The 19,381-nt window shown below is 34.7% G+C and overlaps 1 protein-coding gene and 1 long non-coding RNA gene across 2 annotated transcripts; both read left to right on the top strand.

The window, feature by feature from the left end:
• Positions 1-126: 126 nt before the first annotated feature.
• LOC129301550 (sister chromatid cohesion 1 protein 4-like) lies at positions 127-12,006 on the top strand. Its single transcript, XM_054940110.1, has 8 exons — positions 127-443; positions 906-1,313; positions 1,415-1,559; positions 2,497-2,633; positions 3,449-4,490; positions 6,094-6,121; positions 10,971-11,073; positions 11,881-12,006. The coding sequence occupies exons 1-5, from the start codon at positions 413-415 to the stop codon at positions 4,252-4,254; spliced, it is 1,527 nt and encodes a 508-aa protein (XP_054796085.1). The 5' UTR covers positions 127-412; the 3' UTR covers positions 4,255-4,490; positions 6,094-6,121; positions 10,971-11,073; positions 11,881-12,006.
• A 1,125-nt stretch (positions 12,007-13,131) lies between these two features.
• On the top strand, positions 13,132-14,568 carry LOC129301551 (uncharacterized). The gene is made up of 2 exons (XR_008591037.1): positions 13,132-14,162; positions 14,252-14,568. It is a non-coding gene; the product is annotated as an uncharacterized LOC129301551 (long non-coding RNA).
• The last annotated feature ends 4,813 nt before the right edge of the window (positions 14,569-19,381 follow it).

Genomic DNA, 19,381 nt, shown 5'->3' with positions numbered 1-19,381 from the left:
AAACTGTTATTGATGATGTGGTTTCTAGAAGAGCAAGTGCAAGTGAAAACTGTTGCATCGCCAAGTTGTTCTCATGTACGTCCGATCAGGAGGACCCCAGTTGTAAACTTTTGTCTCACTTAGATGTCTCAAAAGGGTCAGAATCAGACGGTCATCTAAAGAATAACATGCATTGTCAAAACATGAAACTTCAACTGATGTTGAAATTGCTAACAGTGAGGGGGAATCCGCTCCCTTTGGTGAGGTTAAAGCACCCAGTGTTGTGCATCTTCTAGGTTCACCTGGGAGACCTGAGGATGTTGATGTTGAAGCACAGACCTCCCAGGAATTGAAGGAAGCAGAGGTTTTGAACCATGTTGCTCATGAAGCTGTACAGCCAGATGAATTACATCTTCGACCATGCACATCCCATATGGGCCAAACCAATGTGTTGTTCATTGGAGGTAAAAGTGTGCTGATTCTGTGTTACACAGTTTATTTATTTATTTATTTATTTTGAAAATATGCTTAGTTGTTTCTCTCCTCTCCTTTGTCTTGTTTCGTTCTTTTCTTCTATTTTCTAACTGATGAGTACAATGGGCACTCTGGAATTATGTTATGATAGCGCATCTTTACTGCATGGATCCAATTGTTGTAGTGACATTTACTTCACCTTGTTAACTTCCGTTGAAATTGGGGACTTAGTTCATGGCTTTCTAACTTTACCATCTTTTTTTTTTTTTTTGGTTGAGGAAATCAACTTTCTAACACCCATTTAAGAATTTTGGTTGAATGATTTTCATTAATTAGTTACAGTAAACATATATGGTAACTTCGATAGACAGAGAAATAGATTGTTCTGGTAGCTGGTTATTTTCATATTTGCAGGCAGTGTCACATGACCAATGTTTCACGTCCTGCTTTAGGTGATTGTCAGACAACAGAGCAATCTTTGTGTGAACAAATTCACCAAGATCTGGAGAAATCCGATGAGCAACATGGGAGTCAGATCTTTGTTGATAATCCAGTAAGAAGTGACAGCAAATCTGTTGCTTCTGACATGCCAGCGCCTGAAAAAATGCTCTCGCTAGCATATCAACAGAGTGTTGGACCTAATGATTTGATGATGGAATCTACGCCTGACAGTTGGGATACACCTAGAGGCATCAAGAGTGATGAAGGAGTGAAATGTGTCTCAGGTAAAAAGCGAAGTTTCACTGAAAGTACTCTGACGATGCAGAGTGTGGATTTGGCTGAATCATATGGAGGGACCCAATCCAAGAGAAGTGCAGATCTCCTTCCTGATGATGACGATTTATTGTCTTCCATATTAGGTATTAAAGTGAACCCTTAATACTTTTAGAAGTAGATTATAATGTTTCTTTTTCTGTGAGAATCAGTCTTAGTTTTGGCGGCTTCTTTTTTGTTGCTCTAGTTGGAAGACGATCTTCATTTTTGAAAGTGAAACCCACTCCAGCAGCCTCTGAAGTGGTATCAATAAAACGTCCCCGTTTGGTATCACGCACTAGTGCCATAAAGAGGAAGGTGCTTACAGATGATACAATGGTCTTGCATGGCGAGTAGGTTTTTATAATGCCCACATGTTCAATTGCACCTGGTTTTCCTCTTTATTTTATGTTGAGGGTTCTGTTATGCTTTATGTGATTAATATATCTTGTAAGTTTTTAGGTGCAATTCATACTCAGTTTTTTAATATTTTTTGTTGCAAAGGAGAATCTGGATGAGTGATTATTAAGTTGTAACTAACAATTTTACTAAAACTCCCTGCCACTATTCCTTGAAAGACGAGGATAAATCCTCAGATAGCAATAACTTGAATGTTATGAAACTAACATTAATGCATGAGAGTTCTTCAATCCCTTTACATTTCCATCTAGGAAACTAACTGAAAAATAAGTATGATGAATGACAAAGACGCATTCTCTTAAATATACAAGCATTCTGCTCTACCCAGCGAATGCATCAGAGGATTGAATGGTTGGCGCACTGCCAGAGAGCAATTACAAGCTTGTGTTAAATACATCGCATCAACAATCTTTTTTATTAGATGGTCATCCTTGAAGAAAGCATATATATCACGAAGTTGAAGATTGTAGTTCCCTAAATAAGGGTGTAACTTACACCATTCAACTAATTCATATACAACCAAAAGTTTTATTATCTAATTTAACTTCATTTGCTGTTTCCTATTTCATTTTTTTTTTAATTTCCTTCATGACTGAAGATGTGTTGACTTGGTTAATGAGGAGAAAGATGTGTTATTTCATGGTCTATAGAATGCGTGTACTGTACCTGATGGAAAAGGCACTAGAATGTTGTCCGTATTAAAACCTTAATAACTTCCCTGATGCATTTAATAGATATATCCTTTATTAACTGACTGGTTATGGCCGAGATGTGCTTATGATGCCGCATTTGTTCTCTTGCTTTATAGAAAGCTGTATTTTGCTTTTCTCTTGCAATGGGATACTAATTATTTTTGCCTTCTTTCTTTAGTATAATACGGCAACAACTAACAAATACTGAAGACATACGTCGCACACGGAAGAAAGCTCCTTGCACTCACCAAGAAATATTAATGATTCAAAGACAATTTCTGGAGGATGAAATTTTTCAAGATCCAATATTTACAGGTGAGAAATGTGTGTTTTGTGCTATGGCTTTCAGGTATATGCCCCAACCTCCCTGCTTCCTTAAACATATAATACAACCCTACAAACACATATCCAGTGAGGCAAGACAATATGTTATAATAAGAGGAAAGTATTTGTGAACAAGCAATGGAGTCATTCAAATGGTTGTTAGTTACCTTTTCTCCTTGTCAAGTAGCTGTGTATAGAAATGGCTATTTTATATATCCCATAACCATGTAATCATTCCCTGTTAATCTCTCCCAATCACGCACTCTCCAATCTCTTGAAACCCTTACTTTTAACCCACTCTAGCATATGTTCCCCGTCTCTAACCTACTCCCTGTTTATCATACGCTTATTGCACTTCACGTGACTCAGCCTGGATCCCATTATTCCTGAACCCATCATGATATAATCTAGACCCATTTTGTGGACCATACATCATGATGTCGATTTGAAGAAAAGTACTGCAAATTTCGATTTTATTGATTGGATGATATCAGGAAGTTACCAAACTAAAATGATCATGGGTCATTAATAACCTGTGTAAAATTTAAATGGACTATACTTGATTAATTTCAAGGGACCTAACTGAACTTGAATCAAAACCATATTGGTGTTGTGAACCTGGCTTCTTATGTTCAGATATTTCTGTGTTTTGCTTGAAACTTTGATCTTTAGATTTTCAGGGTACTTCTGATAATGCCCTCTCCTTAGTAGTTGTCCTGGAATGGAAATATTGGCTGAAAATAAAAAATTCTTTAAATGTATGGTAGGGTCTTTCAAACTGAGCTATTTTTTTGTATATCTTTCAGGTGTGTCAGCTGATTTGATACTTCTGCGAAATGAGAAATTGGATCTAACTGGGATTAGGGTTTGTGATTACATTTTAGACAGTTCTCTCTCAGAAGCAACAAATGATAATGAATCCCATTCAAGAACAAATGTTACTGATATTCATGGAGTGGAAAGAAACATTGAACCTGTCATGGTCCAAGATGCGGAGGAACAACCTTTTGGGGCACCTATTGTGCCTGAGAGCAATCAGCCTGAATTTAATGCAGAATCTCTTGATATTAATATTCACAGGAATACAGATGTTATTTCCCATGTGAAGGAGGTTCAAATTTCTCAAACCACCAAAATGAATGGTTGTAGAGAAAATATTGAGGTTTTTGACTCTCAAAATTGCTCCATTACCCCTGGCTTGGAATCATCATTTCATGCTGATTCTGTCTTTGACAACAACCACTGTATGCCTGATGATTTTGCTGCTCCATTGACTGTAATGCATAAAAGCAATGACTTGGATGGTTATGGTTCTATGCATACAGATATACTGGGCATATCATCTTCCCAGAATTTGCATGCCCTCCCTATTCTAGAGAATGAACTTGCAGAGAGTAAAATCAACAGAAGTGGAGTAGGCATCTCTGAAATTTCAGAAGACAGAGTTGATATTAGAACAGAAGTTCAAATGGATGGTTCTGAGACTCATAACAGTTTATACACATCATTGGCTACTGGATGTGAGAGAATAGATGAGTACGCTAATAACCAGGCTACCTCAAATAGGGACCTACATCTTGAGAAAGTGGAAACAACTTGCTTGGGGGCATAAATGAGGATCAAATGCTTGCCTCTGGTTCTGGGTATGATGATAAAGTCTCAAGGTTTGGATGCAGTTATAGTGAAAATACTAGAGTAGATTATTTACATGGTGTAGCTGTTGTTTTGGATGCCAAAGAGATTTCTCTAATTGATGAAGAAAATTCAGTTTCTCATGAAGCTGACCAGAGGAGTAGAATGCACCATGAAATTTCAGCTATTGAGAGTTCTTTGGTGGACCAAAATGATGTAAGCTCCCCATTTGTCATAATATTTTAATGTTTGTTATGCCATCTATGTTGAACTGTTGCTTTAAAGGAGGCTTGCCCCTTTTTTTGGCACAACTGATATGATACGCATAACATACTTCACTATAGGCACAAATGTATTCCAAAATCTTTATCACTTTTTACCCTTGTCTAAAATGCTGCAAATCAGTTCAAAAGCTTGTGGAAAATCTTAATGACATGGATGGACGTGGAGATTGGCTTTTACTTTGAATTAGAACTCTTATTTTAGTTTATGATTTTTGAGGAAAGGCATAGGGCAGACAGATAATGCGGACCACCATTTTGTTGAAATTTTGTATGCTATTAGTCTACCAAGTACACAAATCGCTGACAAGAACGAGAGCAACACATTTCAAAGAAGAATTAGGTGGTGATGTAGGATATGTAGAACGTCGGGATTCTGAGCAGAAATCAGAAGTTAAACTTCAAGTTGCAGAATGTGAGTTTAGATTCAACCAATAAGTTGTTTTGGGCTTTTGGCCACCATGTCTCAAAGTAGTTTTCATTCTACCTGACATTTCAAGATGGATTTTTCAATTGCTTCTGCATTGAAGTTGAGGGCAAATTGTCTCTAATCAGTGGAAAATGAAGGAGAGTGAGAATTGAAAGAGATTGGGAGAGATATTAATTAGTCATAAAGGATTAATGATACGTATATGAAATGATATTTTAATTCAATATTAGGAGTAGAAATTAATAATTTAATTTACTTTTAACTTTTGAAGTTATAAGGAGTTATCCCATGGTCTCTATATGTAAAACACTTACCAATTGTGCTAATGTGGATTTTAGACTATTTGGACTATATTGTCAGTTTTATTCTTTTTTCCCTCTGCCAACTTCTCCCTGCTTTTTCTTTCTGTTTCTTCCTCTCTCTTCTCCCCTTTCATTACTGTTCTGCATTTTGTCAATTGCAAGTTTTGTAATAAAATCCTGTTGATCATATTTAATTGAAATCTGTAGTGCATGCTGGTTCTTCTCCTGTTTTACCTTTTTAGGAGGATGCCTTCATTTGACCATAATAGACACATATTTATGCAGACAGTTTTTCTCATCTCATTTTCATAGAAGTATTGATCTTGAATACCAGATAGTGTTGATCATGTAATTTTGTTAAATTCATAATGATTTATCTTATTGTATATCATATGGTTTTATTGTTCAATTTGGTATACTTCTTTTTTGAAGCGGTTGATCTCTGAACTCTGGTTCTTTATTTATGAAACTTGGTGTATTTTAATTTGGAAGAAACATACCTTTTGATCCCTGCACTTTGCTTGTAATTTACTGTAGGTCCTTACACTTTTTTTTTTCAATGTTTTGGGTTCCTACACTTTCTTTTTCTGGTGTTTTATGCTTATCCAAGGTCCCCACACTTTGTTCAATTTATTCATTTAGGGACCTAGAACATTGGAAAATAAAAGTATAAGGATTCAAAACACTGAAAAAAAGTGCAGGGACCTATAACAAAACACGAGCAAAGTGCAGGGACCAAAAAGTATGTTTTCCCTTTAATTAAGTTTGATTAATATCTAACCAAGCTCTTTGGCTGCATGGCGCAGGAAAATATTGTATTTGCAGAGGATACAGGTTTGCTTCTAAATCCTTACACTGTTGATTCATCTCCTGATATGTACGCTGCCAGAAGCTTATGTAGATATCTATAAGTGGTTTTCCAGTCCAAGAGGCCGTGTATATGTAGGCTCATATTATTGATTTGCTTTCTTTTGATGGTTGAGTAGGGCTGCTATGAGAGTTTCTAAGTAGCGAACCATAGTACAAAGTGAGTACTGAGCATTAGAAACAGCGGTCCTGCTATATATATATATATATGATTGAATAGAAGCAAAGAAATGTGCATAAACCTGCTAGAAAATTTTCTGTTTGAGGTGTTTTCTTTTCTTGAGATATTGCGCACCTTTACCACAAGAAATCAACTGTTAAATACTATCCTTTTTACTACAATCATACAAGGAAAGCAATAGCGTCCAACTTTATTGTTCTAGATGGATCAACAAGGGTTCACTCGTGTAATAGAGTCAAGCTACATCAACTAAAGTTTCTTTGGTAATTCCTGATCTGCTTTTACACCAAAAAAGATCAAGGTGACATGGTTCCTGGAATTCCATAAGAAGGGAATGGGATCCTGTATGGATTCCATCAGGTCCGTGTTTTTGGTTACTTTGATACCTGTTCCCTAGAAGATGCGATTCCATGTGTTGGCCCCTCAAACTTCACTGCTATTTCATTAAGTAATCGGTTGAGCCAAATTCCTTCACAGATCCCATGAGCCAAAGCTCTAAGTTCTGATTCAGCACTGCTGCACGATCCTATAGATTGTGTTTTGCTCCTCCATTTGACCAAATTACCCCACACAAAGAAGAAAATTCCGTGTAGTTGACCTTTTCTCTGTGCGAGAATTTCCCCAATCAGCATCTGTGAATATTTCAATTCATCTGTGTAGCCCCTTTTTAAAGTACAAGCTTTTACTAGGGGTGAATTTTAAATAGTGCAAGATCCTGAAGACTGATTCTCTGTGTTCCTCAACAGGCCTGGTAGAAAACTGACTTACAATACAAACCAGATAAGATATATCAGGTCTGGTATGAGAGAGAAATTAGTTTCCCTACTAATAGCTTATATCTTTCTTCATTAACTGGGAGGCTCACTATTATCCTCCCATCTTTGTCTTTCTTTTGACCAAATTGGAGATTGACCTCCATGGGCATGGCTGTTACTCTAATATCCTTATTTATCGATGTTTCCTTCAATACCTAGGAAATATCTCAATTGTCCCAAGTCTTTCACCTTGAATTCAGCTACTAGCACCTACTTCAATCTTTGCTTCTCACAGGTTATTGCTGGTAATAATTATATCATCCTCACAGACAATGGATGTAGTTATTTTTCCATCACTTTGTGTCACTGTGCGTGATCTGTCTGACATTGAGTATATCCATGCTTCTTCGCAACTTTAGTAAATCTTTGAATCCCAGTATGAGGGACTGTTTCAGGCCCTATAATCATTGACACAATTTACATACTTTACCCTGGTTCACACTTGTTTTAAAACCAGGAGGTATGTCCATCTACACCTCTCCTTTTTTTTTTTTTAATTCCCATTTAGAAATGTATCCTTCACATCCAACTGAAACAAGTGCCAATCAAGATTTGAGTGAAACCTTTTGTAACAAGCCATCACGCTTATTTACACTCCTATTAGGATTGTATTTCTTAGTGAACACCCATCTACAATCCACGATAATTTTACCTTGAGGAAGCTCAATCAACTCCTAAGTCTGATTTTTAATCAAAACCTCCATTTCTTCATAAATATTTTCTTTCCACATTGGATTCTCCATAGCCTATTTAACATTTTTAGGTATTTGTTCAACTGTAGTAAAAGCTTTCTTAGCAGGAGATAATTGTTTATACAATTCAAAGTTGCTAATAGGATGTTAGTGCAAAACCTTACCCCATTCCTCAAAGCAATAGGCCAGCCCAAGTTGCAAAATTGAGAATCTGAGGTAGAGTTAGATGATCAGTGTAATATGCTTTTGTGGTATTTTGAGAGAGGAAAAATGTATTTCTCATTCATGTGTATTTTAATGTATATCAAGAGAGATAAAACTTAATAAATACTAATAAAGTCTAACGAATAATAATATACAATAATTATTCACAATAATGACATAATATTCCCACAATCCCCCTCAAGTTGGATCATAGATGCTAATCATGTCCAACTTGCTTATACAACTCTCAAAGGTAGGCTTGGGTAGTCCCTTGGTCAGCATATCTGTGGCTTGTAACTTTATAGGTAGGTATGTCAAACATACAATGCCTCCTCCTTTCTCTCTGATAAAATGTCTCTCCATTTTAACATGTTTAGATATCTTATGATGTATAGGATTCAATGCCATGCTTATGGTAACCTTATTATCACAATGCAACTTTATTGGTGGATCAATTCTTACCTGTATTTCTTCCATGACCCTTCTTATCCATATTTCTTTTGTGATTTCTTGAGCTAATGCTCTCAATTTTGCTTCAGCATTGCTTTTGGATACAACTCTTTGCTTTTGACTTTTCCAAGTCATTAAGTTTCCTACGCAAATGAGTAATTGCCAGAGGTGGATCTCTTGTCTCCATAGTTCCCCCTTGCCTGCATCTGTATAGATCTCAATTGTCCTCTGATCATGTTTCTTGAATACTAATTCCTTACCAAAGGTACCTTTAAGGTATTTGAGAATCTGAGTGTCTCTTCCTTGGATCACACATGTATTGACTCGCTATACTGACAACAAAAGCAATATGTGGCCTTGTGTGGGATAGATAAACCAACTTCCTCATCAGTCTTTGATATCTGTATTTATCAATGGTTTCTTCTTTTTCCTTGTAATCTTCTTCAACCTCATCATTAGAGCTGTCTTCTCCTTCTGGCTCCTTATTGTTCACTCAAACTTCTTTCTCGAGACCACAATGGGAGTTTTGTCAGGTTTACAACCTAACATGCCAGTTTACTTGAGAAGAATCGAGTATGTACTTCCTATGAGATGCATATATGCCTCGTTTTGACCTTGCAACTTCCATACAAGAAAATATTTCAAGTTCCTGAGATCCTTAACTTCAAATTCCTTACCAAGGACAATCTTTATCCTTGCTATTTCCTCAATAGGATGCAATTTGTGGGTGTCACGTGTGGGCTACACACTGCTGTTTGCCATTGCCGTTGCTATCTTGGGTTTTGGTGTTTTGAGCATCCTGAGCATGTCTAGGGTGGTAATAAGAGTCCAAACTTGCCCCACCATTATCCCCAAGAATGCCCTCACGTACTACCTAGGAAGTCTCATGCCAGCCATTTCAGAATGAACCTGATTTGAATGTTGAGCATGATGCTCGAATACCATGGGGGGTTTTGAGAGAGGAAAAATGTATTTCTCATTCATGTGTATTCTAATGTACAAATTGGTCCTTTTTGCATACATCAAGAGAGATAAAACCTGATAAATACTAATAAAGCCTAATGAACAATAATAAATGCTAATTATTGACAATAAGATGTAATATTCCCACGACTTCGATATTGATTAGTTGCTTGCTCTTCCTGGACCTGTTCTTGTGCCTGGGGCCTCTAGTTAAATTCAAATTGGTCTGATTCCTCATTCTGGACAGTCATGGAATGTTCTGCTCTCTAGTCATTAATGAGGTCACGTTGTTCAGTGGAAGGATCAGGTTCTGTTTTGAGAGTTTTAAAGGCTGTTTCAGGTAGCAATTCAGATGTTACTGGGCCGTTTTTAGGCAGTTCGAGGTCAAGAAGTGGCTGGAAATAGGATGGTCTACCTAGGAGTGATTGTTGGTGGTCATAAAAAGGTGACATCATTGGAAGTGTAATATTTTTTGAGTAGGAGAGCAGTAGTATCTGTGCCCCTTTTGGTTCTGCTGGTACTTGACAAAGATGCACTTTAAAGCATGGGGATCTGGCTTAAGTGAGTGAGGCATGTGAACATTTGTTGTGCACCCAATGATTTTGAAAGATCGTGTGCCCATAAGTCTAGAGTTAGGACTAGTTTCAAGTCAAAATTGGAGTGGTCCTTTTGGTTCTCTGAGTACCCAAACTAAGATGCACTTTAAAGCACAGGGATCAGGCTTAAGTGATAGAGGTATGTGAATATAAACTTTGGTGGTGAATCCCATGGGAACTTAGGTAATTTTCAAGGCTAGAGTTGAAGTATTCTTTTGCATTGCCAGTTCTAAGAATCTGGATTTTTTTTTTTTTTTGAGTTGAGTTTCAATCAAAACATGATATTTCTGGAAAACAACAGGCACTTCAGATTTCTCCTTTAGTAAATATACCCCAAGTTAGGCGCATATGACCATCTATAAAGGTAAAAAATACCACCATGCTCCATTTATTGTTTTTGTCTTGGAAGGACCCCATTCATCTTTATTCATGAATTGAGGGTGACCAAATATCACCATTTTTTGAAGTGCTCGTGACTAGGATGACCAAAACAAAAATGCAACAACTCTATTTCATCAAGTACCGAATTAGACACAAAACTAACAGGCTTGTGGCATCTGATCCCAAATCTGAATGAAAGAATTTGGATGCAGGAATAGTAAAGAAAAATTAACTTAGGTTTCCTTATACAGGATTATATTTTAGATTGGAAGTGTAGTTCTCTTCTTGATTGACAGTTGCATTTGTCAATAATTTAAAATCTTATCATTATTCTTCCTTGAGGGAGCTACCAATATGAAGGTAGGGGGGATAGAAAATTATGTCTTCCAGGGGTCTTGTGTACAGGATAGGTGCTAGCTATGCCTTTGTGGCTTCTAAAATAGTCAATGTAGTCATTATGTGGAGTGTGAGTCATTTATTGCTGCTGGTTATGTTTGTCTGATATAGGTAGCATCCTGTTCAATCTGTTTTCAGGGTTTCTGAATGTTGATGATGATATGGTTCAAGGTGATGATGATTATATACCATGTGATGAAGGAGCTCTTCTAGAAAATAGCGGATGGTCTTCTCGGACCAGGTTGTATATTTGAAGCATTTGTAGAAAACTTCTGCATGCAGCAACTAACTGCTTTTTTTGTGCCTTTTCATGCAATAAAGCAATACTATTTTCTAAAAATCTGGCATCAATATATGGTGGTCTAAGTAATCCTCTAATTATATATCATATGCTGTATTGTAGACTAATAAAGTCCATTGGATCTATTAGCTCCCTGTTTCTTTTGCCGTAGTTATTTTTTCATTTATTCATTATTTATTAGTATTGCATACTGGTTTGTTCGGATACACTGTTTGGTTTAGAGCAGATTACTTTGACCAAAACTAAGATAATCTCAATAAAACTGATGTGCCCTGTTACCTGAAGGATGAATAAGAATTCAGACCCTGAAATTTATCATGCTGTAACGCTTCATTCCCTCTTGCACTGCTGTTTTAATAGTGTCTTTTAACCTGACGGCATTGCCTTGGGCAGTCCTGATGCCTTGTAAGAGAGGGGTTATCCTGTTATTGCTAGATTTAAATTATTTCGCTTGTAATTAAGTGGAGGGCCTAGTGGGATAATGCTTGTTATTAGTGTTGGTGTAGGTAAGTGGAGTCTTGCTCTAGTTCAGTAATTTTTGTCTTTTTAAATTCTTGGATGTTTCTTTCTGTTATGCTAATTAATATACAATCCTTATTGCTTGTTGGATTTTTTTGACTTTTGAATCTTATTGTGTTCTTTTTGATAGAGCATTCTATGCCATCATCTTGTTTGGTCTAACATTTTGATGAGATCTGAATCCATTTATATGTTAATTTGGTAGCCAACTAATACTTCTATCCACAGAGCTGTTGCCAAGTATCTGCAGGCTTTATTTGATAAGGAAGATGTGCATGGAAGGAAGAACCTGCCACTTGATAATCTAATAGCTGGTAAAACCCGGAAAGAAGCCTCAAGGATGTTTTTTTAAAAACACTGGTATGTTCATGAATCTTGGTTTTGGTGACATAATTCAGTGCTGTATAAAGTAAGGAGATTTGTAGAGTCTGTTTGCTCAAGATATGTTGCTAAAGTCTATTGGGGTCCCTTCTGTATCATATGCAGTACGGGAACAAAAATGCCTTTCCCTGCTGTTAATTTTGTGTCAATGTTTACTTTTCTGGAACCTTCTTTTGTCATCTCGTCATCAAGATAAAAGTTTTTGAATTTATTAGAACTTAAGAAGTTTGGTTAATATGTATGCAATCTCTTAAATGCGAATGACTCAATTTCATTTGTTGTTTGAACTTTAAACTCCCACCTAGCAGGAAAGGGCTTCTTGTTGTTTGAAGTTTAAACTGTTCCACTAACTGCATCTAAAAATTGGAACTGTTGTGTTTTGCAACTACTGTATAACTACAATTTAACCCTGGAAAACCTAAGTATTTTCTGAGATTATCCTAATTTGTATTGGTAGATGTGCTAGATTAAAAAGTAAACTTACTGATATTACAGTTTTGTTATTTGAGGGTTCTCTTGCATATGCCCTTTCTGTTTTGAGTTATTTTCATTTGAAGCTTAACTCGGGCATGCTGTATGGGATTGGATGGAGTGATATTGATGTTTATACTTTATAATCACTCATCTTGATTACTTTAGCTGGTTGTCAGACCTTGTTCTAGCCTCCTAGCTGTGTGGATTCCTGGGAGGTGATTAGCACTAAGTTTCCCATTGGTATCTAGTGACTTTAAATGTTTCAAAAAGTAGGATGGGTTTGGGAGGCTTTTTATATCTGTAGCCATCAAATTGTTTTTGACGAATTGGGAGTGGGGAATAGCAGATTCTGATTGACTTGTATGGACGCCAATCTCTTGGTTGGCCTATCCTAAGAAATGGCAGGTGCTGAATATTTATAAAACAATTACTTGTTTTGACAATATGAGGTGTCTTAGCCAAACATTTGAAAAAATAAAATAAAATGTCTTTTGAGTGGTGGCAATAGTTAGTTACCCATTGCAGGAAGTAAACAGATAAAATGGAGCTTATCCTTGAAAGCAGAGGTAAAATTAGTTTTTTTTTTTTTTAGGACGGAACCATCACAATTCAATTCAATAATTAATTACCATATTTTTCTCTGATTTTGCCCTACCAGCTCGATTACCTATTCTCGAGTAATTTGACAGTAGCAAGAACTTCTGATTTTTTAAAGATTTCTGAAGAGTGCTTACAAGGATTTTGTCAAATACTAATTACTTCCTCACGCTGCTTTAAAGAAATAGTTCAAAAAAGCAACCTCAAGCAGGCAGATGTTTATGGCTGGAAATGAGCAGGGATGAACACGCCAATATGGTCATTAGGTTTAACTAGTATTTGATGTTTCTTTCCCTACTCCCCTTTTTTAGAGTGTTGTTTGAATTGCTTTAGGCATGTCTTTCGAACATTCACTGTATTATTGTCAAGGCTTTCCTCTGACAGGGTGGTAAAAGGAATTGGAAAGCATGGGAGTTTTTCATTGGTCATGGACTCATGGGAATGAGGCTTTTCAAGACAAGTGTATCTTGAATGATTTTGGATATAAATATATTTCTTTCATGTTATATTCACAGGTTTTTAAACATGTTTTCTGAATGTTTGTCCAAAAAAAAATGCTTTCTGAAATGAGTTTTACTCTTGTGGTCAACTGCCGTTTTCTTGTTGTAAGGTGGTGATTGAAGAAAGGAGCTAGATCTTTGTTAACCTTGTCTTGACTTTTATGTTTGGTTAATATGTGGACTCCATGTTTGATTCTTAAAAAAAAAAAAAAAAATTTTCTTGATTGGGAAGTTAATGTATGTGTGGAATATGTAACTTATAATGGATGACCACCAGTTTTCCATAGATAATTTTATTTCTTTGCTGTGAAACGTTCAGACTATTACTGCTGTGACTACTTAGCGACATTGTGTATGGTTAATTTTGTCTCGATCATATTGGCAGGTTCTCAAGACCAGGGATTATGTTCATGTAGAGCAGATGAAACCCTTTGCAAATATTAACATCAAACCTCGATCAAAGCTGATGAAATCAGATTTCTAAGCCTTGAATAGGATTGGCTGATGTAGTTTTAAAGATACAGATGGTTCCAACTTGGTTCATGTCTACCATATTGGGTAATTCTTCATCCCCCCACCCGCTCCCTTTTAATGATTTTTTTGAGATAGGGGTTAGCTGTCTAGTTCTTTAATGGGTTGTTCTGTAGCGGGGGACAGATGAGCATGAAGAGGCACCTGTATGATGCTGACTGTAGTAACAACATAGTCGGATCAATATTTTATGTATATATTTTTGTAAAATATCGCCATTTGTGACTCTAGTTGCTAATTTGTATGTTTGTGATTCAAACGGTTCCGTGCAAGAAAGGTTGGTATTTTGCTATCGCTCTCTTTGTCAAGGTGGTTTTGGAGTAGTAGTCGTCATCCTAGATGTTATTGCAATGGTTATCAAATCATGTACCTATGGATTGTATAGTATCATCTTGTATTGATCCTTGAAGAGTTACAAGACATTTGTGAAGAATTGTTTATGAGCCCATTTCTTTTGTTAGACATGGTTACTTGCAGGAACGGTCCCTTGATACTTCCATTTTCATTCACATAACCTTGCGGGAGGAATGAGTCATCCCAATGACGAGTTCATTTGGATAGAACGGATTAAAAGAAGAAAGAATAAAATGAATTAATTAAATGACGAATTCACACTTATCACAAATTACAGGAATTATTATGATTATCAATCTCATAATTTAAATTAATTATATCTTTTTGTGAATATTCTTGATTCATCTCTTCTTTACATCTTAATCATTATATTTTTATATTTATTTTTTGAATATATTTTATTCAATTCTTTTCTGGCAATTAAACCTCATTTAAGTGAACTTGGATTGATTTAAATCGAAGTGTGTGATTTATGAATAATAAGGACGATGATATGCGTGAAAGTTTTGTGAATGAAACATATACATGTTTGGATGATGAAAAAAGAAGGAAGAAAAGGAGAAAAAAATTGAGAAGAATAAAAAATTGTTTTCAATTATTATGTTTGGTTCACTGAAAAAAGAACGACGGGAAGAGAATGGCGATTGTTTGTCCAAAAAAAAAACAGAGAAAGAAAAAGAGGAGAATGGAGATTGATTTCATCATGAAATGATATACGCTTCAAAGCTATCTATTTTTTTTCCCTTATTTTTTCAAGTTTTCTCTTTATTTTGCTGTTCTCTCCTAGGTAATTGACTCGTTATAAAAGTCGATGACTTTAATTCCAATTTCATAATTTAACAAAATACTTATTATTATAATGGGAAAAAAATCAAGTAACTGAAGCACAACTGCACTAAAAGATGCGCACACAAGCTTTGGCTAAATATCGAGTAAATTGACAAACTCGATTACACATGTCACGTTTAATTACTAAAAAAAATAAAATTAATTGAAAAAATAAAAATAAGATTATCAAAAAAATGGTGAATCACATTTATAAAGAAAATGAATAATTTAGTTCATAAAATTAAAAATCATGATTCATGAAATTTTTAAAAGGCGTGATGATTTTATATTTATAATATATATTAATAAGTTTTATCATATTAACATGAAGAGAAGTTATTGTTTAATTTATTGTTGTTTTTATTAATTTTTAATTTATTCCTTTCTAGTAACCAATCATAACTAGAGTTTCTCATGAGCTATTAGCAACAAATTAAATAAATAAAAGAGTTAACTCAAATTATGACAACAGGGGAGAGGAAGATCGACGGGCAGTAATCCAGTATCACTTACAAAGCTTCATGGAAGGAGACGGCACGCTAAATATCTTAGGTGTATTAATATCAATATATATCTATATATATCTATATCTTGGGTGTGTGATCCTTTCCTAAAACTAATTTCTCCCCCTATGCTATGATGCACAAAATGTATTCAATTATATGATTAAGAGTTAAGACATCGAAGTAATATAAAATAAAAAATATAACAAAATTTCATAAAAATTAAAAAAAGGAAAAAATTAAGATAGAAAAAAATATATGATTTAACAAATAGCTAATAATCTTATGTTGTTAATTTAAAAAAATATATGATTTTAAAATTAATTAAAAAAACACTTTTTTTTGTGGGTTACAAACGGAAAGCTAAGCTTGAAAAAGAAAATTGAGCATGAAGAACCAAAAGATGGTTCTCATCTTCAAGATACATGGATAAACAATCTAATGATGTCTTTGTGAGAATGGCCATAAAGTCCACACATCTAATGATGTCTCCGTGAGAATGGTGTAATTCTACAACATGCGTGAGAAACAAATGATTCCTAATGTAATCAATAACATCTCTTAAGTGGTGATCTAAAGGATTGTCTCGTCTCAAAGTGTTAACAGCCTCAATAGAATCAAAGTGGATGGAGATTTGCCAAGATTGAGTGGCAAACCCCAGTCCCAACTTTGATAGCCAATATCTTTGCATCATGTAAGGTTTCTCTTAATAAACCATAGCTAACTCCAAAATTGAGGTAATCAAAAGATAAAACCCCTCAAAGGATTACCAACTTTATAAAATTATATAAATGGGAGCAACACTCAAATCAATTATAATGGGATCCCAAAATTCAACATTTTTAATCTCTTAAACCCTTGTTATACTTAAATCAAAGTTTTAAAATAATGTAAAAGCTTGAAAATCAATTGAAATTCAAAATATTGAGTTTCAAAACTCAAAACTATATTTTGTGCAGAAAAACGTGACATGAGCCAAGGCTAAAGGTCCATGCACTGCGACTCACTCACCTTTGTGCCATGTGTCATGGCGTGGCCAGCGCATTACATGAATTTAATAATTATCAATTGTCAATTTAATAGCACAGGGAGTGAACTTCAAATGCATCTTAAATCTCCGTCTGACATTCAATTGGGGTGGTTTTGGTGTCTACACTGAGCTTTCTCCTAGTTTTAGCTAAGGGCATAAGTTTCAAACTCAAATTCATTTCCTACAAAAAGTTGAACACCAAAATTTATTTTACTACTTTTTCACCAAAATCTCACAATAATGGTGTCCAAACTCAATCACAAGCGCCAAAAGCCTACACCGATCCTCCAACCACACTCAATAGACTCTACCAAACCTCTGCAATACACCATACACAACCAAAATACATAAATCTCAAAATCACCACTCAATCCTAAATGTCATAAAATACAAGGGGGAGGAAAACTTTACACAAAACAACCATCTTCATTCCAAATCATGCAAAATACATATATTTTGGCCTTATCAATGAATTTAAACTAAAACTCACTAAACCAGGGCACAAAATACACAAGTTGTAAACTATGTAATGCAAGTAAGTAGTACAAAATAATGGCATGTGATCTAGTTAGCAATTATGCAACATTAATACACATAAATAAAGTAGAGAGGCATGGAAGTAGAATTTTCACCACAATCCTATGTGATTCAAAACGAGGAAGGAGAAGGGGGAAAGAATATAGAAAAGAGAGAAAGGGATCAGTAGAGAGAGAAGAGAAAACTCAAAGTAGAGGCAAGATAATAGTAATTCTTATTCAATCAAATGTGCATACAAAACAAATGAGTTAAAGCACTATTTATAAGGCTTTACCCTTAACCCTTAGAATTAAATGCGAGAAATTCTTAAAATTTTAAAATTAAATGAAAAAATAATAATAATTCAAATATTACTACAATTAAAACAAAATATTCTTAATTAATAAAAATATCCTAATAAAATATCTTTGATCTTTCAATCTTATCAAATCTTCAATATCTTTAATTAATTCTTTTTCTTCCCATCATTTCTCCCTTGTTTGATGAACTCTCTTCTAGAGAGTAAAATTGTGGATATACTCTAAAGGTACGATAGGATCAAGAAATTTCAAGTTATGTCTTTGTTTGGAAACCCTTTCCAACAAATCAAATACCAATAAATGGCATTAAGTGAATAGTAAATAGTCTGAACATGTAGAAGCACAACATTAAAAATCCTTTCCAATGAATAAGATAATATTGGTGGGGACTATATGATTCACGAATAATATGTGATAACATTTGTAATAACATCAACACTAGAGGGCATAATAGATGAATTAGGTAAAGTAAGAGTCAATTGAAATTGGATACCATCATTAATTATCTCATAATTCTCAGTTACTGTGTGTAGAATTTGCTTCCATAATTTCTCTTCTTCTTAATTAAGAGTTGCCTCTTGAGTCTCAACAATGCCTATATCTAAGGTAGGAGCAAAAGTTTCAATATAATTCGACCAGACTTCTTTAATTTATATGTCATCACATGCCTCAATCTCAAAATCCATAGTGATATTACTCTCTAACACCACTAATATAGGTACATGGTCTTGATTACGCATATCATCTCCTTTAGCAGTAAATAAAAATATTTATTATGTTTAAGATATTATCAAGAGAATTAGGAGTTATTTTCCTTTTGATATAAATTCTCTTTCTCAACTTGATAGCAATGCCCTTCTTTAATATGGATCGAACGGAGCTTTAGAGTTCATCAATTTTATCTCTCACAAGTTCAAGGTGTGAACATATGAAATCTAAGTCTGATTGATCAACTAAATCATATTGATAGTAACATTGATGATGATTAGCATAATAATCATAGTGGTGAACATATGAAATCTAAGTTTGATTGATCAACTAAATCATATTGATAGTAACATTGAGGATGATTGGCATAATCATAGTGGTAAAGGTCAACATAATCATATTGACAATGATAATTATTAATGAAGGTCAATATAATCATATCGATAATTAAGTGAAGTCATAACACATGATTGAATGTGATTTTTTTAGGGATTGTAGGCAATTAAAGGTGATATTTTCTTTAGAGGCTCTAATATCCTATTTGAGAAAAAGTTCTTAAGTTTCCTTTACTTAAAAGGTGAAGACCTATTAACAAGTCTAACCCATAGGGGACCAAACATGGTTAAATAAGTAATAATTTGAGTGAAGCATTCACAATGATTTTTGAGGACTTGGAAACCCTCAAGAAACCAATAGAAACTTCAATTAGCCTAGGGTAGATAACTATTTATAAGGTGAATTTTTTTTAATGATTAAATCAAAGAAAAAATTGAATGAAATAAATGAAAGAAATGAAAATGGAATAAATAAAGGAAGGAAACAAAATATGAAAAATAAAATAATATAAAAAAAGGAAATATGATAAAAAGGCTTCAAGTGAAGGAAAGTGGAAACAAACAAGAATAATAGGGAAAAGGAATAAGGAAAGGGACAAATGGCAAGAAACCTAAAATTAGGGTCGAAGAACCTTACCGAGTAACTTAAGGA

Source organism: Prosopis cineraria, unplaced genomic scaffold, assembly GCF_029017545.1.
Source record: "Prosopis cineraria cultivar Desert tree isolate PC_DT_omini unplaced genomic scaffold, ASM2901754v1 PC2197, whole genome shotgun sequence".
Lineage (NCBI taxonomy): Eukaryota > Viridiplantae > Streptophyta > Magnoliopsida > Fabales > Fabaceae > Prosopis > Prosopis cineraria.
This window is presented reverse-complemented; position numbering and strand designations above follow the sequence as displayed.

Coding starts and splice junctions, on each gene's coding strand:
- LOC129301550 (XM_054940110.1), top strand. CDS start 413: ATGGGCCAAACCAATGTGTTGTTCATTGGAG. Junction 1,314..1,414: donor TTTATTGTCTTCCATATTAG/GTATTAAAGTGA, acceptor TTGTTGCTCTAG/TTGGAAGACGATCTTCATTT. Junction 1,560..2,496: donor ACAATGGTCTTGCATGGCGA/GTAGGTTTTTAT, acceptor TTCTTTCTTTAG/TATAATACGGCAACAACTAA.